The sequence below is a fragment of the Haliotis cracherodii genome, unplaced genomic scaffold, assembly GCF_022045235.1.
Source record: "Haliotis cracherodii isolate W230 unplaced genomic scaffold, xgHalCrac1.p SCAF_7, whole genome shotgun sequence".
Classification (NCBI taxonomy): Eukaryota; Metazoa; Mollusca; class Gastropoda; order Lepetellida; family Haliotidae; genus Haliotis; species Haliotis cracherodii.
Window position 1 is genome coordinate 24,461,213 of NW_027266330.1, and position 26,587 is coordinate 24,487,799.

At 40.4% G+C, this 26,587-nt stretch overlaps 1 protein-coding gene across 1 annotated transcript; it reads left to right on the plus strand.

The window, feature by feature from the left end:
• The first annotated feature begins 6,698 nt into the window (after nt 1-6,698).
• On the plus strand, nt 6,699-24,770 carry LOC139447414 (apicoplast pyruvate carrier 1-like). Its single transcript, XM_071228748.1, has 11 exons — nt 6,699-6,807; nt 14,802-14,991; nt 16,317-16,440; nt 17,143-17,282; nt 18,661-18,787; nt 20,078-20,208; nt 21,442-21,550; nt 22,092-22,214; nt 23,577-23,786; nt 24,252-24,351; nt 24,718-24,770. The coding sequence occupies exons 1-11, from the start codon at nt 6,699-6,701 to the stop codon at nt 24,768-24,770; spliced, it is 1,416 nt and encodes a 471-aa protein (XP_071084849.1).
• The last annotated feature ends 1,817 nt before the right edge of the window (nt 24,771-26,587 follow it).

Below are 26,587 nucleotides of genomic sequence, written 5' to 3' on the forward strand. Positions count from 1 at the left end.
TGCAAGGTCCCGATACCCCGACGTTTATTCAAGGCAGGCGTTTATTTATGACAGAAGGGGAGTTTTACCTTGTGTCTTTTTCTCTGACAAGAACATGTCTGAACAAGAGTATTTTTTGGCCGTATTTTTTTCATTTCCACCGAGCCTGGAAATCACACAGAATGCAAATCACAGGTCGTTATTCTATTTGACACAGTCAGAAAGCTGACAATTAACAAATAATTCTTTTGAGAGGATCTGAATGTCAATTTTGGTCGCATTCTTCCGATATTATTTTGTACCCATACACAAGAAAAGAAATCAATTTATATTTTGATCAACAGCAAATACGTATATTGCTGTAGCGTTGCTGATCGCAGCCCTATACAAACAAACAAAATCAATGACAAACATTTGAAAATGCATTTGATAAACGCATGGATGGAAATCCTCGATCGTGCGTGTAGTAAACGATATGCTCCTATTTAATATTCACCTTGAAATAGTTGCACAACACTTCTTTATGTTAATATATCCAGAGCTTCCATGTATCGTTTGGATTTCATGTTTATGAGCTTCTAAGACACCACCGATACCTCTTTACTGACAGCGGGGAGGAGGCTGCGTGTTCCCCCATAGTGGCGGTAGTAGAGACTGACATTTAGTCCCAGAAATCATTTATCTTATTTAAAAATATATATCTACATTATAAAAAAAAATTCAAATGGAGAACCAGAACAATCCGTAATTACAGGGACTAACCAAATCTGCGAAGTTCTAATTTGTTGGAATTTCTGTAATCTTGTCAATGTCAACCTTCATTTCCGTTTACATGCCACAGCTACCCAGACGGCCTATTTCTGACCGCCTACGCCAGACGGCCTATTTCTGTATGTCACTGTGCAAACCAAAATAAATGCGTTTTGTCACAAAAATAAAAAATAGGATTCGATTTAAAAACTTACCATTTTATATTGAAATATAGATTAAACAGTGGTTATCTTTTTCCAGGTGTATATTTTAAACGATATTCGTCCAATCAGCGAAATTCGACCATCCCTTATTTCGATGGTGACGTTTTCACGCCCATGCCTGACATGCGCAATGCGCGTCTCCAAGGGAAAAGTGTGGATGAAAGACATCGACATGAAAGGCGGACCTCTTACTCTGAAGGTGACACATTGTTTTATTTGAAGGAAGAGACTGCCGATATTTACCGCAAGATGCTTACAGACGCAACACCATTCAAAAAAGTGATCACGGGTTTAAAAAGAAAAGATGTGCCTGACCTTGACCTTGGGGGGTTGGCGGAAGTGCTGTCCAATAGGTCGTCTGCCGTGGAGCTCCAACACCATCTATATCTGCGGCGTTATGTGCACCGGAAGTTGACGTCACGGATTCCGTTCAGAGAGTTCACGTCAAAGAAATCTGTATGTGGACTGAGTATTTAAGAATTGACTTTAAAATGTTTTGCGTTTGCATACGGTATAAATCGGATTTACTCAAACTGTCACTTCACCTATTTGTTGGTACCAGTGGTAGTACATTGTTTTATGAATATTAATTCCTTTCCGTGTTATTTGTGTTTCAGGACGAGGAACTAGAAAATATATACTTGAAACGACGCGAAAGGCTAACACGCTTCTGCAAAACGAAACCAAAGGCCAAAGTACTGGTTGGGCGTTTTCATGTTGACCAAAAACGAAAAACTTTGTATTGTGGAACAGCCAAATGCGGTTCTACATTTTGGCGCCGGATGTTCGACGTCATGACCGGAAATGATCGAGGCATTACCTCCCCTTTTGAAATTTCCTATGGTTATGCCGATCCTGTTTTGATTGAGAACATCATACAGAAGTCACAGAACGTAGTCATCGAAATATTTAGAAAATATTTTCGGTTTATGTTTTCTCGAGAACCGTATGGCAGGTTGTTTTCGGCATACTTGAATAAGTTTTTTGCGGTTGAAAAACATTACTGGATTTCTGTAGGTCGAGGTATTAAACAGAACGGTTTCAACCACTCGCTCAGAAGCAGAGCGTGTGGGCATGACGTCACATTTGCCGAATTCGTCAAATATGTGATATCTGAATCCAACAACACAAACACTGTAATGGATGAACACTTCACCCCTCAGAACACTCTCTGTGGCTTGTGTAACATTCGATATGACGTCATCGGTACCATGGAAACGTTTACAGATGACACGCAATACATTTTACGAAAGATGTCTTTTTACGGCAAAGAGTTTACCTTCAAGAATTTCGAGGAAGAAATAACTGGAGACTTTATAGCGGACGAAATTACTCAAACATATATATTTCGGGATGACGTCACTTCCTGTATGACGTTTCACGACAGTCTGAAAAGATTATGGCGATTGTTCCAAATTTATGGCATCTTGTCTACAAAGGATGAATTTCCATTTAGCAAACGAGAAAGTGGAACGCTGACAATGTTGAACCTGACAGAGACAGTTTTTCAGTACCGCAGTCGTCGTGGTTCCTCTCACAGCCACAATAAACACGACGCCATGTTGCAAGCATACCGAACCATTCCACACACGGATCTCCGAGCACTGCGCTCACTACATGAGGATGATTTCAACATGTTTGAGTATGAGAGCGAACCAGCAGACATTTTTAGTGTGACAACTTCTGTCAAACAAGATGATATTGACTTCGATTATTTTGACATTCTGTGAACTTGTTGTGGGACACAGGTAGACTAGTCGCCCAAGGCGCCGCAATTCGCTGTGCAGAGTTGTGTCCCTTGGACACTCCAGAAACCTACGATCGTGGGTTACAAGCCCGGTTCGCCCCGATTATGATTCTAGGATTGTCTGCACCATACCCGTGCTCTTGTGCTTTAACGAAGTGGTAAAAGTGTGAGACCTGCATCACTTCGGCCTTTCCACCCACATTAAGCTGACACGCCGTGACATAACTGGAATACTGTTCAAAGCATCATTAAACCCAAATAACTCACTCAATCATACACAAACCATTCAAGGCATCTGCGAACATGTAATGTTCTGATTCACATGAAGCATGAACGTTTGGTAGGACTGTGTTTATGGTGTGTTTCATCAAGTAGAGGAAGATGGAAACACATAGTGACAATAACATGATATTTGTTTGTTTGTTTGTGGTTTAACGCCGCACTCAGCAATATTCCAGCTATATGACGGCGGTGTGTAAATAATCGAGTCTGGACCAGACAATCCAGTGATTGACATCATGAGCATCAATCCAGGCATTTGGGATCGATGACATGTGTCAACCAAGTCAGCGTGATGTGAAACATGGTATTTGATGTAGTGGTGGAGAGAAAATCTAATAATAATACCTATTTTGATTTGTTTGTTTGTTTAACACTACACTGTGCACTATTCCAGCTATATATGACGATGGTCTGTAATTAATCGAGTCTGGACCAGACAATCCGGTATTTGATATTGTTAACAACGATCCACGCCATCAAGGTACAGTGTCACGCCATCAACAGTTACCGAGCCCAACCGTACATGAAGTCGTCTTTTGCGACCAGTAAAGGTTGCTTGGGACCAATTCTTAGGGGGTGTGATTCGCTGTGCAGAGTTGCGTCCCTTCGGCGTACCAGAATTTCTGTGATCGTAGTTTCGAAACCTAGATTCGCCCCGATTATGTTTCTAGGTATATCAGCACCATACCCGTGCTCGTGGGTTTCACCAAAGTGGTAAATGTCAGATCTGCATCACATCCGGGCTTTCCTTCCTCACTAGCTGTCACGCCGTGATATAAATGAAATACTGTTAAAAGTAGCGTAAAACTCAATCACTCACTGTATTACCTACAGGGTTAGAAATAACCTAGTTCATAAAATCGTATGTGCACTTCAGTGTGAAAGACTGATTTTTCTCAAGTTGAGAAAAGTGATATTTTCATTGCCAGACAAGAGTTACCTCACCTTAAATTGTCTCCCTTTATCGTAAGTGTCCGTAAACAAACTTACTTAACTGTTGACGTCCTTTACACGTTAGTTCCACATTGACAAGGCGAAATAGGTGAGGTGAAACTGTGTTTAACGTCGCGTCCAAGACTGTTGCACTTATATAGCGACGGGCATGCACGTGTGTACGTGTGTGTGTGTGTGTGTGTGTGTGTGTGTGTTTCTGCTTGTATTAGTCCGGACTGATGGCGATTTATGGTGCCAGTTCACTGAGAAACCATGCCGCAGTTTAACATGAATACCCCACTCAGCCACAGTATACTGACTCCGAGCCGACCAGTCCTTGTTTTAACCCCTTAATGCCGAGCGCCAGACAGGGTAACAACAAGTACCATCTTTTAACGTCTTTTGGTATGACGCGGCCGGGGATCGAACCCCGGACCTTCCGCTCTCTCCGGGCGGACGCTCTACCACTAGACCACGGAGGCGGCCAAAAGGCAAAATAATAGACTTGGTGTCACTTCTTGTCGTTTGTTATTCTCTCGAAAATGTTTCGTTATAAACTGTACATTTCTTATTTATCTTGTCAATCGAGATTGTTCATTTCGCAAAGCGCCATTTTTGTTACTTGACCAGCGTGTATTCTTTCGCTTCCAATAGCGGTCTCCTACATCGTTGACTCATGAAAATATCTCATTCACCCCCGTCACTCGATGAGAGAAACATGATAGTTCACTCAACACATTAAATTTCCTCTATAATTTTAGGTTTACACTGTTTCTTTCATGCTGATTGGCTGAATGGGTAGTCACGTGATCTGATATCTGGAGTTCACACATCTGTGAACGCACAGAAAAGTCCACACGATGTGAATTTTTTTTTATATGAACTGTGAACTTTTGCTGGAACTATTTTCCGGGGTTTTCGATCGCTGTTCACAAGCAACTCGTTTTTCTATTTTCTTTTTTATCCCTGCATTTATCAGCAATATAATTAATTTAGTAGATTTCTATATTGCCTGGTCTTGTAACATTTTATCTGATTTTAAAATAAATCATTGCTTTGGTTCTTGTGTTTGATGTGATCTGTTACATGAAACAAAATGGATTGTCTTTACGGTGATTTGGATATGGAATGGCTATCTATGAATGCTGGTAACGCAAGTAGGAAAAGGAAATCTGCAAAATTATGGAGGTGAACGAAATTGCAGCTTACGTCATTTAAATCCTATTGTGACGCAAGGTCGAAATGACGTCATAGCTGAAGATTATTGACGTCATTCGACAAATTGTGGTTTTCTAGGACAGCGGTGGTGGTCAGTGCATTTTTCCAAAGGGGAGCTCAAAAGGATTTAGAAATAATGGCTGATAAAGAAATTATCACGCTCACATGTGTGTCATTCTGCTGTTACGAAACTTGTGTAAGAATTCATTCTTACCCTCGCTCTCGCTCGGGAAATACAATACTGACACTCGTAATAATACTAGCTCGTATAATCACTTCATTGTAACGCACTTGTCATCTTCGTTAACGTCTATAGGGCCGACGGAGTAGTGTAGTAGTTGGCGTTGCCGTCGTCACGCCGACTTTTCGGTTTGATTCCATCTCCGTGTACAGTGCCTGTAGCCCACTCTTGCTCTCTGACGCTGATATTTTGGAAAGAGTTGTGTAAAGCCATAGTCACTCACGTTAACTGTAGCTTTTCCAACCCCGTACTTTGTACCCCGAGGCATGATCTTATCGTAATCAATGTGAAGGGCCTCCGCCGCGATGACTGCTCAGTTTACAGCCACAGTGCATAGTAGTCATCCTTTACTATTCTCTCTGGAGGTGTGTGTGTGTGTGTGTGTGTGTGTGTGTGTTATTTTTACACAGTGTCATGGTTACATGAATAACGGCATTATTTTTACACAGTGTCATGGTAACATGAATAACGGCATTATTTTTACACTGTGTCACGGTTACATGAATAACGGCATTATTTTTACACTGTGTCACGGTTACATGAATAACGGCATTATTTTTACACAGTGTCAAGATTACATGAATAACGGCATTATTTTTACAGTGTCATGGTTACATGAATAACGACTTTATTTCTTACACAGTGTCATGGTTACATGAATAACGACATAATTTTTACACAGTGTCATTGTTACATGAATAACGGCATTATATTTACACAGTGTCATGGTTTCATGAATAACGGCATTATGTTTACAGTGTCATGGTTACATGAACAACGACATTATTTTTTACACAGTGTCATGGTTACATGAATAACGGCATTATTTTTACAGTGTCATGGTTACATGAATAACGGCATTATGTTTACACATATTCACTTGTCACTAAAAACATGCCCACCTGTGTATAGGAAAGACGCAGGGTCTTAAAACGATATGATCCTTCTTTTTTGTGCTATTTCAATAATTTTGTCAATTAAAATGTCTTCTAATGTTATTTCGGTTTCTTTCAAAACTTTTTACAATACGAATATTCTGAAACTGTTCTGAAATATGCTCCAGTTAGCAATGTAAAACCCATTCATAACATCCCGTGAGATAACAGTAAGCAGTGAAAGAACTGATAACCTCAGCATCCCCAAACACGCTGGTTTATCGCGGGAGAGAGATTATCGCAACGCGTGACGCAGTGACCAACTTGTTTTGTCTCTTTGACTACAGTAAGCGCGTCACGTATCTGATGATACACCGTCCCACTTTTCTCGGCCATCTGCTGGATTACCAGTTACTCAAAGAACAAACATACTCGTCTCTGACACAAGCATGGAAGAGAAGGAGACAGGAAGATGTCACAATTTGCCACGTGGAGGAGTTCTTACCATTTTGGGAAGCATCTGTATTGTGTTTTGCATGGGGAATGGATATACCTTCGGTAAGGTGGATTTAACCATAATCTTTTCTTCGTCTTGTAGTTCAAAAGTTGGTGTAAATGATACCGAGTGAGTCTAGTTTTACGCCGCTTTGAATAGTACGTTTTTGGTGAAATTGTCATACAGCTACATTTTATGTATATATATTTACAATGTACATACATATTTCCACTTATAAGCATAAAGAAATATAAAGTTAAAATTTAGATTATTTAAGTAAAACCTTACCGTCTTGCGCAGTTGGCGCATTGACGTCACACACTAAACGTACTATTATATAATTATTAGTCAAAGCTTGGCCTGATTGACAACCCCCAGCGACATGCCACCTGCGGCTTCATTGTAGCTTAGATAAGCATAAATGTCAATCAAGCAAAGTCAATTTATTCATGTTCATCCAAATGAGTGAGTGAGTATGATTTTACGCCGCTTTTAGCAATATTCCAGCAATATCACGGCGGGGGGCACCAGAAATGGGCTTCACACATTGTACCCATTTCTAGGAATATTGCTAAAAGCGGCGTAAAGCCTCATTCACTCACTGTCGCCAGTTAGGTAGTACCTGTAACGCACCAAAAAGTAACGGTTATTCGCCCATAGGACACCCATAGGAAGCAATACGTCAGTTGGGGACCTGGTCTCACCAAGAAGTAACAGTACCACTGGTATTTTTCGTCCATCTGACGGTATTGCCATGTAGTCAGGGGAATGATTCTTATTCACCCAGGTTTCATCAAGGTCAATGATCTGATGTTGTTCAATACAGGCTGATAGTGGGTGTTTTTGAATCTATTCTACATACTAATCATTTCGGGAAGATGATACACATTTTTCTATATTTTGGGTTACTTTGCTTATATAATTTCCGATTATCATTCTTAGTTTTACTTTTTCTCTTCTGCTGCGGTGATATCCATCCGAATCCAGGACCTTTGCATAGTCCAGATTTAAAGATTATATATCTAAACGTACGCTGTCTTAAAGACAAAGTAGATTTTATCAGTGCTGAATTAGATAGTTATGATGTTGTATGTTTAACAGAAACCTGCTTGCACCATGATATTTTAGCCACTGATATTACACTGATACCATTTTCATATCGTAGCCTGTATTAAGGAATATATTTTAGATCTAAAATCAGAGTATAACGGACAGCCTGAGCTGGAGGCGCGCGTGGATATATTGACAGTGTTTACGTAGTTAGTGTTAAAACCGAATGTTTGCGAGGATTAATAAGATTTCTGAATTCTGTTACAACAGTAACCGTACATGTATTTGTTACATTAAGTCATTTCATTCAAATTTGTTTGGTATGATTATGTCTTATAATTATTTTAGGATGGAAGGTACAGTTACCAAATAAAATATGCTGAAATATCCATTCATTATGACCCTATTTCATAATCTATTTTTTAAAGTAACCCTCCTTACATTAAAGATAACTATTTAAAGAATATAGTACTTAAAGACATTGCAACAAACCGAATAATCAGGGGGGAGACTTTATACTGAGGGGGGCGCGAAACATATCCGCCCGGGGGAGATTTTATTTCAGAACAGATTCTCCGGGGAGAATCTGTACCGGTATAAAATCTCCGGGGGGAGAATTTGTACGGGGGAGAGTTTAGCCGGGACACCGGCTCCGATAGTCATGAATGGTGCGGAGATAATGTGACCTCATAAAACAGGATGGGATATCTTCCCCTGAAAACGGCAAGGTCATTTTATATATCATACCGTAGACTTGTTTGTATGACGGCCACAGACATTGGTCAGTTCAGTGATACACCCTATGTAAACTGATAAACGTTGCCTCTATCTCTCTCAAGTATAAAGAACGTGTATACATTTCCTACTACATAATCCATGTCGTGTACCACGGCTATGGCGAGACAGATGTAATGCAACATGCATCGTGGGAGCAGTGTTGACAAGGCAAATGCAGCATAATTTTGTTTATTTCTAAGATCCACATCTAGAATTTAATATAATTGACCTGATGAAGACTACATTATTATTGTAACGGAGTCACAAGCGCACATTACTATGTCCGTTTCAGACTTCCCTCACTGGGCTTAAAGCTGAATTTGCTTAAATCGAATTTTGCTCTTGTAAAATTGCCGATAGAACTCCTTGTGACTGAAATACTTCAAACCACAGGTGGGGCACGGGTGGCCCAGTTGTCTAAAGCGCCGCGATTTGCTGTGCAGAGTTGCGTCCCTTGGGCACGCCAGAAACCTATGATTGTGGGTTCGAATCCCGGTTCGCCCCGATTATGTTTCTAGGTTTGTCAGCACCATACCCGTGCTCGTGGGTTTCACCGAAGTTGTAAACGTCTAAGACCTGTATCACTTCGGGCTTTCCTCCCACATTAAGCTGACGCGCCGTGATATGACTGGAATACTGTTAAAAGCGGCGTTAAACCAAACTCACTCACTCACTCACTCAAACCACAGGTATGTAGATCGGTAGTTTCTCGTTATTTCAATAGCAACAGTCTGTGAAACTTTCTATCTTGCTTTAATGGGCAAAAACATTTATTTAGCATTTTCGTTAGTACTGTAGCGAAGCTTACTTACTTCCTTAATGAGTTTCACTGTCCACTCAGACACTAACCTGTTGGGAGATTTTACTAACCAGATTGTAAATACTTGCTATTTAGACCAGTACATGTGGAGTAGAGTATCGTAGATCAGTTTACTAAGATGTAGAGAGAATCTAAGTACAGATTACTAACCATCTTTCAAAGAATCTTTAGAAAGAAACTGCAAAATGCTCCAAATAACTGCCCACTGACCGAAATAATTATTAGTTACCCAGTTATTCAGCGAATTTCACTGTCCACTCAGACACTCTGGATTTTACTGACCAGTTAGTAAATATTTGCTAATTAGACTGGTATAGGTAGATCGTAGACTAGTGCAGATAACTAATCAGTTAGTAGAGCTTACTGTCCATCTTTCAAAACATCTTCTCATAATTTACTAACTGCAATAGTATATTTACTGAGCTAATTTGTTTTACTACAATTTAATAAAGGCTCGTGTCGTGGTCATTTTGCGATCCCTGTTGACAGCTCATGAGATACAATTTGAAAAAAAACCCCAAGCAAATAACAAACAATACAGGTGAGAGATAACGTGTAATGATTTTCAAGGGCATTTTTAGTTTATTTACACAACACTACGTAGACATAATTGACAGGTAAAATAAAATAAAGAAATATGGTTTTATTTTGGCAAACTTTGCAAACCTTCATTTGAGTACATGCTGTAAGGTCATGAAAAAAATGCATATACAACATTACAAGGACAATATGTCCCAAACACTGACTCATAATCCTCTTCTTCTCTCAAAAGCAAGAGCCTGACACCAGGAAGGTTGAAGTGGGTAATGTCAGGTGGTCTACACGCCCTAAATGAATTAAAACACATTTGTGATGTCATTCTCTCCATTCCGAGTCACGACGTTATTTCCCTATTTAAAACCTACTTTCACACTTTGACGTACCGTCGTCTTGCGGAAAATATTTGAAAAATAAACCAGAACACTTTATAGACTGTATTTATTCTGTGTGAGTCAATCTTGCGTGATGTTCGAGGAATACATTCTCTGCTGCTGTTGCACGTGCACCAAGCTCTGTCGCGAGCTGATATTTACAATGCATGGTACAGGGCCATCAGTAGTTCGTTGGGTACGAACATAGCTTTTCATGAATTGAGAGTTCCTCCACGGAAGATGCCCGGATTCTCCACCAACTGTTACTTATGCCACGTACGTATCCTAAGAATCGTTAAGGAAGTAATGCCGTAACAAGGTCGCAGACTGATCATATGGGATCGAACATAAGTCTTATTGTGTGTAGAGCCTTTATTACCCGACATCTTTTATGTTTGATGTCAGTGCGCCAACTCTGCTAGAGAATAAGGTTTTACCTAAATGAACTTCTAACTTTATATTTCTTTATTGTTATAAGTTATGGAATTTTATCATCCAAAACTGGCTCCCACAGGAGATATCGCTTGTATGAGATCAAGCGATATCTACACTGTAGATATCGCTGCAATGAAATTGCATCACAATGCTTTGCAGACCATTGTGACGTCACTGTTACCATGATGTCACAATCAAATGACATCACTAATGGCTCTGCTACTGAAGCTGTTAGCAGTACTTATTACACTGAAGACACTGCTAATTACTGTCTACAAATTGAAAAAGTTTGAAGAATGATGTTGGATGATAAATAAAATCTCACCTTGTGTCTTTTGATATCAAATATATCAACACTCTTGGATATATTTCATATCAAAAGACACGAGGGTGAGATTCTCTATATTTGTGCACATTGTATATAGAATCAAGAATTTTATTGTACAGAACACCCTCATAGGGCAGGTTACAAACTATCTACATATGGGAATAAATATAATTATAGACATGAAAGGTAGGTATACATATAATGTACATTATACTTAGATATATTACATATATTTGCAATCACGGTACGTAAAGATTTATATATATCATAAGGTGGCTGGCAGGATACTGTATTGATAAGCCACAGTAATTGTATTAAAGATTTAACGTCATATCTAAACGTTTTTTTAATAAACATATACACATGTCAGAGATAATTCTTGTAACAGATTTTGCTTTTCTTCAGTACAGGGGCTCAATATACTTACAAACATTTTGTTATCATTTTGGCAGTTTAATAAATCTAGTGTAGTACGAAGTAGCTATATAGCTGTCGTTCGTAACTATAATTCGGAAGGTACAAAAGAAAGTGTTTTTTATCTTCTACCTTGTTATGGATGTCAACTTCTTTATTGTGAGGAACACAATGTTTCGGAGTACATGCTTACTCCTTCATCAGATGTTCTGGTTACATATCTTGCATCTTTAATAAGTCCTAGGTGTCTACGTTTGTGGGAGCTGTCAGTGTTTACATGGTCACTTTCTATGAGAAAGATATTTCAAAATTTGGTTTGAAGAGCTTCACGGAATTTTGGGTAAGAGGCATTTTCACTTTTGGATTTGGGAAATACGTGTGCCATCACATGTTTAATAGACGTCCAGGATATTTTTGGTGAGGCCAAAAGAATATCCTCCTGGTACTCAGGTTGGTTGGTTGGTTTGTTGTTTTACGCCGCACTCAGCAATATTCCAGCTATATGACGGCGGTCTGTAAATAATCGAGTCTGGACCAGACAATCCAGTTATTGATATCACGAGCATCGATCCACGCAATTGGGATCGATGACATGCTTCAACCAAGTCGGCGAGCCTTTTACGACAAGCATAGTCGCCTTTTACGGCAGGCATGGGTTGCTGAAGACCTATTCTACCCCGGATCTTTACGGGTCTGGTATGAGGCATTTTGCTTGTGTGATAGAACCAACATGGAGACGGTCATAGCTATAGCTCATGGAGTATAATAACCAGACCAGTATTACACTGGGCTGATTGGCTTGTCAATGCACTTTGAATGGGCAAACGATATCAGCCCGGGTGGAGAAATGAGAGTTACGTCCCCTTAGTGCGTCGTCTGCTCGTCTGCTCAGCTCGCTTTCCCGTGACATTGACTTCCTAACAAGGTGAAAATGATTTGCATTCACTTGCAAATAGATATATTTACAATTTTATGTTATGGTGTAAGGTAAAAAGGTTATTATATGGCAGTGTTTTTTTTTATAGCATACCACATTTCAACCCTCGACCCCCATATATGGAATATGATATGAAAAATGCTATATAATAACCTTTAAATATCATAGAATGTCAGCTAACTGTAAGAGCTCTGAACAGCGTATTTCCGTGTCTTTTATACCCCGATCACATGCACCTCTATAAATATGTGTGTATATTTGCATGATGGGGTTCAATATGCACACGTGGGTATACTTGTCATGTGAACGCGTTTCCCCATGTGTGTATATTTACACCAGGAGCAAAGTGTAAATTTGTACTGTACATTTTATATTGTCATGTGAACGTTTGTGACAACGCCAGGGGATGATCTAATTAATATATCTGTTGATTTGCAAACAGCAAACAAATTGGCAACAGGTCTGTATTCAGAATTTGACGCTATTCAGTATACAGAAATACCAACTTTTTTGCCGACATCCACAACTGGGCGTACACTATTTTCTGTGGGTTTCAAGGAGTAAGAAATGTGTGTATAGCCTAAATCAAACACAATCATGTCGTTACAAATGTTATATTTGTGATAACACTTTCTGAGTCAACTACAGCTTCTCGTACATTTTGGGGTTGAGTTCCGTCCGGGATTCGAACGCACAGAGGCACCTCATCGTCAGCACACAAACATTTGACCACTTTCTAAACGGCATTGTGTGTTCACAATCATTTTTGTTCAGGCGAATATTTATACACCTTGGTTAATTTTCACGTAAACCTATAGTAAAATTACTTATACATACGTATGTATAGTTACATATTTGCAAAATTACTTGTGTGAAATTACATATTGTCCATATGAACGAGGACTAGGTCAGTCTTGTATAAGGCTAATTTGTATAACTTGTACAAGACTCGTCCTAACTTTTTGTCCTAAACGTAAACTATTTTAGTGCAAAGACGGCTCCGTGAAGAGTCCGCAAACTAAACACGTCTGATCACGGGGAAGTTAGTTAGTGTATGTTGTTAATGCCTGCAATAAACTCAGTCCAGAAAGGTTGAGTGTAATACTTTTCCAATATATAACTGTAGCATTGTTTTTCAGGGCATTATCATTTAATTATAGCTAAAATGGATAGAATTATCATTAAACCGCCCGCATGTTATCAGAAATCAGCGGGCCACTGTAACTTGATAATGCCCTCATATTGCTTGACGACGGGCCATTATCACGCCCGTTGTTAGGTGGCGTCATGGGATAGGATCGGTGACGTCACGTTCAATAGTGACGTCATCTGGTTTGTTCCATGACGTTTCCATATTTGTAAATGTGGGTCAGTGACATTCATGTTGATTGAAGTAAATGTTTCAAACTCGATATTGTTTTTTCTTTTTGTCTGATACAAAATTCCAAACATTTATGCTATATAACGGTAACGCTATCTTTTGTTTTTTCTTTGTCGGACAGTTAATGGAAGACCTCTGGCTTCTGCAAATGATAATGCCCTGAAAAACAGCGTTACCCTTATATTATTTAAAATTTTGCTAAAACCCTCGGACTGTTCGAATGTCCTCGTCAGTTAATGGTAGGCCTCTGGCGTCTGCAAATGATAATGCTCTGAAAAATAACGTTACCCTTATATTATAGTTAAAATGGATAGAATTATCATGAAACCGCCCGCGTGTTATCAGAAATGGGCGGGCCACTGTAACTCGATAATGCCCTCAAATTATTTGACGCGTTGTTAGGTGACGTCATATTGGTGTTCAATAGTGACGTTATCCGATTTGTTTTTTGACGTTTCTATACTTGTAAAAGTGGGTCAGTGACATTCGTTGTGTGGTAATTGCAATAAATGTTTCAAAACCGATATTGTTGTTTATTTTTATTTGATAACACATGCTATCCATTTTAGCTATAATAACGGTAACGCTATTTTCCAGGTCTTCCATTAACTGCCCGACGAAGGAGGGCAGTTGAAAAGAGCGAGTCGTTAGAGTCACGTTTCTTGGTTGTGATGTAATCCTATATTATGCCGAGCCAGATACTATGATTTATAAGCGACTGCCTCCTCGGCCGTGAGCGCCCGCCCATAGAGCGGAAGATCCGGGGTTCGATCCCCTGCCGCGTCAATCCAAGAGACATTAAAAGATGGTATTTGTTGTTACTCTACCTGGCGCCGGCATTAAGGAGCTAAACTATAACATGGTATCTAAATGGGCTAGCATTATGAAACCGGCATTAGTCCGGACGAGTACACACAGCCACACACACGTGCATGCACGTCGCAATAAGTGCAATAATCTTAAACCTGATTTCACGTCACTTATTCTCTGAAACCTATTGCAGGTAATTTCAACCCATACATCACCTCCTACCTGCGGAACAGGAGCGCCTCGACTGACGTGGCGTATGCCGACTCTGTATGGATCTCCACCTCCAACACCATCGTCTACGGTCTGACCATGCCGGTACTCACTCTACTGGAGCGGCGGCTGTCTGCGCGGGGGTGCATCATCGTAGGAGGTATCATTTACAGGTGAACAGGGTACTCGGACATTTTAAGACCAGTTTAAAATAGGTCTTCAGCAACCAAAAAGGCGACTATGCTTGTCGTAAGGGGCGACTAAAGGGATCGGGTGGTCAGGCTCGCTGACTTGGTTGATGCATGTCATTGTATCCTAATCGCATGGAGCGATGCTCATGATGTCAATGACTGGACTGTCTGGTCCAGACTCGATTATCTACAGACCGCCGTCATATAGATGGCATATTGCTAAGTGCGGCGTTAAACAAAAAACAAACAGTCATTTTAAACTGATATAATTGCTTAATAGATGACACAAAATTGTGAAAGTGTAACGTTCCAAAATCAAATGTCAAATATTGTCTGCATGCCAAGATGAAATTGAAGGGGTGAACATTGTGAAGAACTTTGAAGTTTAACATGCCACTGCAACATACGTTAATGTGAGTGATTTGGGTTTAACTCAGCTTTGAACAACATTCTATAACAGCGTGTCAGCCTAACCCAAGTGGTAGACATAACGTGTAATAATTCTGTCGGAATCAGTAGAAGAGAGTGTTTTCCAAAACCACAAAGTTTCAATTCGCTGGATTGTCGGAGATGATAACCAACCCATGTCACCACGGACGGCGGAATCGGCAAACTCCGCGTTGAACGTTGTTAATACATCAGAATTCTCTTATACCCCTATCGCAGATCCATATGACAGAATGGGTTGGGCATGATTACCTTATAAGGTGATAAATACGTCATTCACCCGACTGCCTTGAATTTCATGATTAAGACGACAAGTGCCCTGTTAGCCAAATTTTGACTGTTCTTTCGCTGAAAAGTTCAAGTCTCTATTTTCGTGGAACCATAATCCTAGATATCTGTAAGCTTTAGACTGGCTGATGACGGCATTTCCAAAGCTGAAGACTAGGTCAGAGTTCTTGAGATTTACTGGTCGATAATGGACGATTTTAGTTTTTTCCGTGTTTATACTCAGTCGCCGCTTCAAACACACACACGCACCTTGCCCCCAATCCCCACCTCCATCCATCCATCAGTCAAGACGAAGGAGATGCGGGTTTTTTTCCCAACAAAATCATATGGGTATTTAACGCTTCTGAAAGGACGGAGTAAACAATATCCCTAACACATCGCGGCCGTTACTATTCTCCGTCCGGAACAGCCCCTTTACGCTCGATTTCGAGAGGCAGAAGTTAGATTTGCTGCTCGCTCTGAGAATTTAGAAGTCTCCACGCTGGTTGTCAGTTGCAATTTACAGATTTTACACGACTATGATCCTTAGCTTTATAACTCACTCGCTCACTCACTCACTTGGCTTGCAATAGTATTTCAGTGGCGTCAACCTACTTCAGCATCAACTACAGCTATATCACTGTCGCCGCATCCTACGGCGCCATCGGGGCAGGGAAGGCGCTTGCATACCCCATTACAACCAAACTGGCATTCAGAGTAGGTGATTATACACTGTACTTATGTGTTTACAATGTACACACATACAACGCATGTTTAGGTCTAAAAAAAGTATGGGACAAGGACCGTGTTTAGGTTTGTGTTTAGGATCTAAACACATTTCAGACAGTGAAAACAATGCCAAAAAATGTCTACCGCTTCCCTACATCCAATCTCCTGGGGGAACCGGGGTTAGACATGAGCGCACCACTCACTGATTGTCGCAAGGGCGACTAAACTCAACCCCCGAGGAGATCCGGGTTAGAATCTGCTTGGTCCAGACTCGAATATTTACAGAGCATTGTCATAGAGCTGGACCATGCTGAGTGCGGCGTTAAACAAACAAACAAACAAACAAACAAACAAACTTAACAAAATAAGATCGGATGGTCAGGATCATTCTCTTAGTTGGTGTTTTTTTCAGCAATTTTATGGCCCAAAATTAATTATGTACAGGCCACCGGAATTCATGGGCTATTGATAACTACGGCGAAAGAAAACAAACAATTACCATATAGTCACTTAACAACTAGTTCGCACTAGACCTGCCCATTGCCATCCTATTGGTTAAAGTGTTGGCTAGTCACTCAGAGGACCCGTTTTCGACTCCCTACAAGGGTACTATCTGTGGCCAGTGGCCGAAAAGAGGCGTCAAACTCCATGTGTCCAGTCAGTCGCTCACTCCATGTGTTTATTTTTCAGTGGTTTCCGAACCGGAAGGGTTTGATCTGCGGGATCCTGGAAGGAGGGTACGGCGGCAGTGGCTTCATCCTCAACCAAATCGTCACTGGCTTCATAAACCCCGAGAACCTCTCCCCTGATCAGGAAGTAGGGGACAACGAGTGAGGAGCAGATTGCCCATTGAACAGTACCTTGTCTCTCTTTAATAAGAGATGATAGTCCAACAGTTCAGCTAAGCAATATTCATAATAGTTGTGCGACTATGCTTGTCGTGAGAGTCCCGACTAACGGGATCGGGTGGTCAGGCTCGCTGACTTGGTTGATGCATGTCATCGTATCCCAATTGCATGGATCGATGATCACGATATCAATCACTGGATTGTCTGGCCCAGACTTTATTATTTGCAGACCGCCGTCATATGGCTGGAATATTGCTGAGTGCGGCGTGAAACAACAAATCATAATATCTGTATTTTGAGTGTTCTTTCATTCATGCACACATTATTACAAGCACGTAATCATAGCAAAAGTGTAACTATCAACATCTGTTGAAGTGGTGCTTAATCAGCGAGGTGTATATGGTATGCTTACTTAAGAAATAAGGACGAGTGCGAGTTGTTTATTGTACGATAAACAACGTTTATTTCGTATATAATATATCAACAAAATGTACAGCCTCATTAAGGATGGTGATAAAATGTACAAGCTTTAAAAATATTTTCCCTTATTTCAATAATGATGAATCCCTGAATACAATCCGACATCGGCAATGTCGGACAAGTCCATTTTATGAAACAGTATAAAAATCGAATTTATTCCACTGGCTTGTTCAGAATACGTACTAGTGTGGTCACACTGTAGCCACCAAGGGACTCTTGCTGGAATATATTGAGAAAGTCAGTTTCCTGTAACTGTACAGCTCTACCGTCTGTGCAAATATCTTTTAGTAGGTCCAAACTTATTATTACCGAAGTCCATTTTATAAGTGTCGACAAAAGAAATATTTTCAATATTCGTAATTGTTATGTAATAGTTTACAAAATAAATGCGGGACATGGGTGGCCAAGTCGTCTAAGGCGCCGCGATTCGCTGTGCAGAGTTGCGTCCCTTTGGCACGCCAGAAACCTATGATTGTGCGTTCGAATCCCGGTTCTCCCCGATTATGTTTCTAGGATAGTCAGCACCATACCCGTGCTCGTGGGTTACACCGAAGTGGTAAACGTCTGAAACCTGCATCACTTCGGGCTTTCCTCCTACATTAAGCTGACACGCCGCGATATAATTGGAATACTGTTAAAATCGGCGTTAAACGCAACTCACTCATTACAATAGAAACGAATCGGAGAGTCAGGTTGATGTTCACTGATCCATTCATATAAGGTTCACAGCTACTTTGCCTTTTACGCCCAATGGAAACTGTTTCGGGACATAATCGAGACTGGTTCTTCTCTGGCTTTGGCGTTTTATATTTACTATAAAACGTTCCTGAACACCCAGCGAATCTTACAATAAGACTGACTCTCATTTGCTTGTGTCCAGATACTTCACCCAGGCGATTCTTCTGGACAAGGTGCCGTACACGTACTTGCTACTGGGAGGGATGTACACCGTGGTCTTCGCCATAGGCATCTTATTAATGAGGGAACCGCCTGATGGCTCGACCCAGGTGAGTTATGGGTCTATATTTCCTTTTTCTAAGTTTACATAATATACTGCTTTTCCATTGGAAGGGAGGCCGGTCACACGACTGCGAAACTGACGTTCATAAGCGTATGAACGACACAATCTGACGTTGATACGTTTTTCACGAGTCTGTATTCTTGAAATGACGTAAAAACTGACGGGGAATACCCTGGGAGTTCCCTAGCACGAATACATACAATAGCGTTCTTTCTGATCATTTAGACCCTTTAATCTTGAACGTTTTTTTGTTTGTTTTTGCACACACCGAGAAACGTTAGAGTTTGACTGCATGCTCGTTCACGAATATCCTCGCTGCGACCCATCCCAGTGAACAAAACGTACAAATGAACATCCACTATCGTAGTATCGACTCGATCCGTGTTCACAGTGACAGTGACAATCTACAGCAATCTATGAATTTACCGTACTGTAGTCTGTTTTTGACACATCTTTATGATCACCTTTCAATGATCGGCCAACTGATGTATGACGACTAATACATGTAACCGCCACAGGTTCATCAATAAGTTCTGAAATCTCTCCCGTCACGTATATCGTGTTGGCCATTTTGGCATCTTGTGCTTGATGTCAAATGTATTACGACGCGCTGTCATTGTGACTGAGTTTCTGAGGTCGTTCTTTACAGACCTTTTCCAGCCAATGATAATAGTATTTGAATACAATAGATGTTCCTGTAAAGCAAGTTGAGAACACAAACGCTCATGTCACCTCTCTTTTTGGGGAACTACATGTATTTATTCCGAGATAAGCTGGTTGATGTATGACTGTAAGTGTAAAAATGATGTATAAAATAGTGTCATAAAAGTTATAAGAATTGACTTTTAACTTTGTGTGTGTGTTGGAGTATGAACCTTCATAGAGTTAGGGCCAACCATGAAATGTTAGTACCAGACGCCATCTTTTGTTCTAGCAGACGAGTCAATATTCATCACGTGACAGCTCAATATTGATCATGTGACGAGTCAATATTCGAGATCAGTGTCAATCACATGGTTTGGTTGTCTACATTGAAATGTATTATTTCATCACGTGGTACCGATTAACCAATGGAATTGCAAGGTTCTTAATAAATGTAAACAAGAAACACTCTTGTCCATCGACAGTGATACATATCTTATGTGGAACAGCCCTCCAGATTTCGCTACTCATGTAGGAATAGTGTGTATATTAAACACTGTTAATAAAACAAAACATAGTTATGTCAAAGCCCCATCAAGTGCCACTTGTCACATTGTCCTATTTTCGACCACAGCAAATGTCAGTGCAATACAACAATGACGACGAAGGTGGCGGCACAGTTGCTGTCTCAACGATCAGTCAAAAAGACATGTCCGCTGGTGTTAATAACAAGTTGGAACCCACAAGTCAGACTCCCACTCCTAGGTAAGCTGCCCTATTCCCAACTCCAACCCACCTACCCACATGTATATACTACTCAAAAGAAGTAAAGAACACCTTATTCCTTCATATTACTGTACTTAATCCGTCAGGCCATGGATATGAAAGATGCGTGTGTTTCTCAACACAATGGACTTCTTTGAGTAGTATACAATTCAATGCAAAGATATTACAACAGTAAATTATATGAGGGTATGCTCTAAGAGAAATAACACTACCATATTGTTTCGGGAATTATTTGCATTCATATAACTTGTTTGCCGGTAGACATGTGGTGGTCATTTCAAAATTTAACGCATCAGTGACAAAAATGATATCTGACGCAATTTCCCATGTTGATTTGTATCATATATTTCCATGCCAACGGTGGGGATACGCTTACCTTTTCGCGAACACCTGGTATCATCACTAATTGATAGATGAGGCATTCGTATGTGTTTTTGAATCACATTCAAATAGTGATGATACCAGGTGCCAGTCCCGTGAACACCAGGTATCAAGACTATTTGATAGTGATTCATAAGCACGGGCTCATGATTTAGTCGGAATCGTACAGGGGACACATACATATGTTTCTTTACAGTCCCTGCTGTATTCTGCACTTCAAACGAAAGGAATGTCTATTAACACGTCTAAAACCAGCTTTCGATTTACATTTTAAAATTCTGTTGTGTATTTGACGAATTCGGCTGCAGATAAACGCAAAATTCTGCACAAGTTCTGCACAAAATGGGATGTTCTGCTAGACCGGTACATTTCTGCACCGAGTTGGCAATTCTGCAAAATTCTGCGGAATTGCGAAAAGGAGCGGGGCAATGATTATGGGAAATCTGTGTTTACCCATGGTTATGGCACACACACACACACACACACACACACACACACACACACACACACACACACACACACACACACACACACACACACACACACACACACACACACACACACACACACACACCAAAGGTTCCTAACAGTTGTTTCCGCGTTGTGACTATACTCCACGTGCTATTGCCAGTTTATATTCTTGGTTGAGCAGAAGTAATGATGTGATGTGCTAGAATATTGCTGGGCGTAGAACCATACTCACTCATCTTCTATTAGTTACATCTATCAGACACTCTTCACCCCAGACCTTTAAAAGATGTTAATGGGGAGAATTACGTGCATAAAACTATTTGGCCTTTAATCGAGGAATGTATGTCCTGTGTTCTCCAGCCCCGACATGACACCGAGGGAGGTTCTGCGCTCCTGGATATTCTATGCTGTGTGGTTGACATACTTCTTTGAAGGTTTCGCAGTTGACGTCAACTTCTTCTTTTACAAGGTAATCTACCTGTGCATCATATTCAGGTTCATTAAAATAGTATTCTGAAGAGTTTTAGCCCATGGAAATAGTTTGGACAAATCGAATGATAAGACGCGTAACAGAAAATAGCACATATCTTGTTGGGAGTCATCGTCAACATGACTTAATAAACACGACGTTTTGTCAGAAGAACGTAGTGTATACGGACCCGTGAAGTGGCCACGATGAGGGAGAGAGTGAGTTTTAGGTTGGGTTTATGGTGAATACATGTTCAATTTCACAGACCGAACTACATGCCCCTCTCCCGACATTTTAAATGCATCAACATTGGTCAAGTCGTCCACGACGCCGCTACTTGCTGTGCAGAGTCGCGTCCCTTAGATCTGTCAAACACCTATAGTAGTAGGTTCGACCGCCCTGATTAGGTTTCTCAGGTTTGTCAGAACCATGCTCTTGGTTCCAAAAGCGGTAAACGTCTAAGACCTGCTGACACGCTGTCATATGACTCAAATATTCCAACTCACTCACCATAAATGCTGGTACGCGTTATATGTAACAGACATATGGCGAGACGTTTATTGACGACGACTACTTCCTTGCCCTGGTAGCCTCGTTTGGATCTGTGTCTGTGGTGGCTGGGAATCTCTTCTGGGGCGTTCTTGCTGATAAGTATACGTACAAGGTAATTTTGTTCTAAAGTATTTTTTCAGCATGTATAACAACTTTCTCTCTCTCACTCAGTCTCTCCCTCCCTCCTCTCTCTCCAAGTCTGTCTGTGTTTCTCTCTCATCTCTCTGTGTCTTACTCTCTCCTGTCTATCTTTCTGTCCGTTTGCCTGTCTCTCTGTCTCTCTCTCTCTCTTTCTCTCTCTATGTCTTACTCTCTCCTGTCTATCTTTCGGTCCGTTTGTCTGTCTCTCTGTGTCTCTCTGACACATCTCTCTCTCTCTTTCTCTCTCAGCTCGAACTCTATCATCTCGACATATGCCTAGATATCAACTCTGTCAAGTCACATTCAGAGGTATAGATCACATATGACCAGAAACTACAATATATAATGATATCCTCAAACTGAGAAAAAAGTCTAGTGGATTCTACTAACTTAGACACTGCGATCAGAAGGCTAGTAAACAATGATTTTACTATCCTACCTGGTAGATTGCTCATGGATGCTCAAGATTGGTAAATATCACTTATTAAATTAGTATAATTCACTGCTTAAACCACACTGTAAGAAATGTGTTAAGAAAGGCATGTTTAGGAATGTGTTTCAATCGGTATGCACATTAGTCGTGTTCTATCTAAACACGTTAAGGGTCTAAACATATGAAATGAGCTATCGCCTCATAGCCTAAACACCACCTAAACGCAACATCCCCATAATTTAAACATGTTTAGAATTTAGATACATTTCGTGTTTAATAATTTCATCAGGCTATAAGTCAAATATGGATGAGATAAAATTATATGTGCAAATTAGATTCTCATGCACTTGGATAACTCATATACAACCAGGACTTACAACGAACATAGTACAATATTAACATAAATATGTACAGATAAACCACAGTCTCCGTAGCACAGGTAATAGCGTGACAGACTACAATTCGATAGAGGTTGAAGGTTAAAACAACACATTTATGAACACAAAGATGTTTTAATCTTGCACATCAAAGCATCCAATCAGTTGATATAGGCACAAACATGTTCTTCGACTGTTAATCCTATTGTCAACATACTCAGACCTATTGAATCTGGGGGCATCGGGTAGCCTAGTGGTGAAAGCGTTCGCTCGTCACGCCGAAGACCCGGGTTCGATTCCCGACATGGGTACAATGTGTGAAGCCCATTTCTGGTGTCCCCCGCCGTGATATTGCTGGAATATTTCTAAATGCGGCGTAAAATCCAACTCACTCACTCACTATTGTCTCTGGTTCATGATGTTCGTGTTTGGCAAGGTGACCTTCAAGAAAGACGATTAGTATGTATTCAATGGCCCCTTGGAATTAACGAAGAATTACTGTATTTGTATAACGTCTGACCAGCCTGTTCTGATGATCGTCACATGTGTGTTCGGCGTCTTCACCTCCACATTCTGCATCACCGAGTATGGAGGAAAGCCAATGTACTTCATCTGGGTGTGCGCCATACACTTCGCCTTCACTGGGCCCTTAACCATTCTCCCCTTGATAGCCATGGAGACGTTTGGCAGCAAGCACTTCTCCATCAACTACGGCCTTCTCAACACTACAGCGGTAAGCGCGTCACGTTTTGTATCAGTCTGCACTTAATCAGGAACCGATCATTTTTTCAGGGGCTGGGATTTTGTTCCAGAAAAATAATTCTGAAATATAATTGTGTTTTGGGATCAGGTGTAATAAACAAATGTTCGCTGGATGTCCTGAATGAACGTGTTGATTCAGAAACAAAAAACTGTAGTGAGCGATAAAATGCCAGCCCCACCCGGCCCGCCAACCTTCTCCCCCAATACTATTGAATGATTGGTCCTCCCCACTTCCTGTTTTTTCATTTTTTTCATTTATATTGCAATATTGCAATGCTAGGGTTCAGGAGTCGCATTAATTGAAAGACACAAAAATGTCACGATTTACAGAACATTTACGTGCAGCGTTTTCCCAGACAACCACCCTCCTCCATACTATATATGACCAGTCCCTTATCTGATGACCAGAGTATAATTGATGTTTAACACTTTGCAGGTTGCCTTCAGTTTTTTCATGGCGTTTTTCTCCTCACATGTGAAAGATACCATTGGCTGGCATGGGATATATTTACTTGGAGCTGGTTTCCTCGTCATTAGTGAGTTGCGTTTCTTGCTGTTCAGGATTGATATTTGATATCCGCTTCTGCAAAGGCCATCATTTTGTTTGTGGATATCAGACCATCAGTAACCGGTAACTCTCCCACCAGATTTCACATTTCTTTGACACAACAGTGAACATTTTCACACTGTTTGTTTCGTGTTAGCTTTGTTTAGTCAAGTGTGCAGGTTTAAGTATAAACTCTAAGAGTATTTAAATACAATGTCGTAAATACAATTCAAAGACCTGTTTCATTGTATGATCATCATATATATGCGGACGACATTTTAAAATGGTGCTCAACATGAGAAACTGTTTGGTCACATTTTGTGTTTTATCGTTTAAAATTCTCGGTCTGTTGCAGGTTTTGCATTTTCTTCTGTCGTCTTTTTCAAGAAGTTTCGAAGATTACAATGACACCTTCAAAACTCTTTACGCTGAAAACCTTTGTATATAAACATGATTTTGTTCATGTTATCCTGTTGTTATTGATCCATATTTGCGTTCATAAAAACACCATACTCTAGCAGCTGCGGAGTGGGTCCTTGTCAACTCCTGCTTAAGCTAAGGCTAACTATAAATACAGCTAACCCAGACAAGAAGGAAGTAGGATATATAGTCACAACATGGTTGCTTGTAATATAAATCGGTGATCGGTCTTCTCCGTCACGTCACTACTTGTAGAAGGGGACTGTAAATCTAATCCTTTATCTTCTACCGGCTTTGATAATCAGTTTCTTCCTCAAAGGACATTTTCCTTGCAAACATGACTTTGATCTGATAATACTTGTGTGCAAATGCACACTCACCTGTATGCAACATATATATGCTTGACTTTGTGTAACATTTAATTTTTTTATACATAAATAAAACGTGTTGTTATCTTTGTAATTATATAGTATTAAGGAAACACATATACTTGACTTTGTGTAACATTTATACTTTTTGTACAACCATAAAACGTGTTTAAATATTTGTATATATATTATTAAGGAAACACACATTTTTGCTCATTGATAAAATATAGAAGTGATATATTTTATATGTTACAACATCTGATCCACATTAATTATTTTATAACATCTATCATATTTATTTCTGAAGAATATAGATCTCCAGAAGATAGCATAATTTGTTATTCCTCAATAAAGACAAACACGCGTACGTCTCAAAGGCATTCCACGATAACACACCTGTTACAGTGTGTATGAATGAAGCTCACACTACAATAACACATCTGCTACAGGTTGTATAAAAGGAGATCATACCACGATAACACGCCTGCTACAGGTTGTGTAAAGGGCATACCACGATAACACGCCTGCTACAGGTTGTATAAAGGGCATACCACGATAACACACCTGCTACTGGTTGTATAAAGGGCATACCACGATAACACGCCGGCTACTGGTTGTATAAAGGGTATACCACGATAACACATCTGCTACAGTTTGTATAAAGGGCATACCGCGATATCACGCCTGCTACAGGTTGTATAAAGGGCATACCACGATAACACGCCTGCTACAGGTTGTATAACTGAAGCTCACACTATGATAACACACCTGCTACTGGTTGTATACAGGGCATACTACGATAAAACAACTGCTACAGGTTGTTTAAAGGGCATACCATGATAACACACCAGCTACAGTTTGTATGAATGGAGCTCACACCACGATAACACATCTACTACAGGTTGCATAAAGGGAGGTCATACCACGATAACACACCTGCTATAGGTTGTATGAAGGAACCCCATGCCACGATAATACACCTGCTACAGGTTGTATTTACTGGGTTGTTTTCGCAGCAGGTGAGTTTAAATGGGGTTTAACGTCGCCTTTAAGATTAATGCATTTATATAGCGAAGTGTGAGTGTGTATGCATGTGTGTGTGTGTGTGTGTGTGTGTGTGTGTGTGTGTGTGTGTGTGTGTGTGTGTGTGTGTGCATGTGTGTGTGTGTGTGTGTGTGTGTGTGTGTGTGTGTGTGTGTGTGTGTGTGTGTGTGCGTGTGTGTGTGTACGTGTGTGTCAAGCACTACCGTTATCAACTGTCGTGACGGAAGGTCATCATAAGGTCGTATAACCTCCTTACCCACCTTTTCCGTTTTCCTTACACATTGGGTGATTTGTTAGTGTTGAAAAGTATTACTGACAGTAACATATAAATGAGAATTCACTTGTTGTTTAACGCCGCAATCAGCAGTAGCGAAGCTTTATCTGCGAAACTGT

Bases quoted from the DNA above. Each gene is read 5' to 3' on its own strand.
- LOC139447414 (XM_071228748.1), top strand. From the start codon at position 6,699: ATGGAAGAGAAGGAGACAGGAAGATGTCACAATTTGCCACGTGGAGGA. The intron at 6,808-14,801 runs GTAAGGTGGATT...AACCTATTGCAG, and splicing joins GGGGAATGGATATACCTTCG to GTAATTTCAACCCATACATC. The intron at 18,788-20,077 runs GTGAGTTATGGG...TTTCGACCACAG, and splicing joins CGCCTGATGGCTCGACCCAG to CAAATGTCAGTGCAATACAA.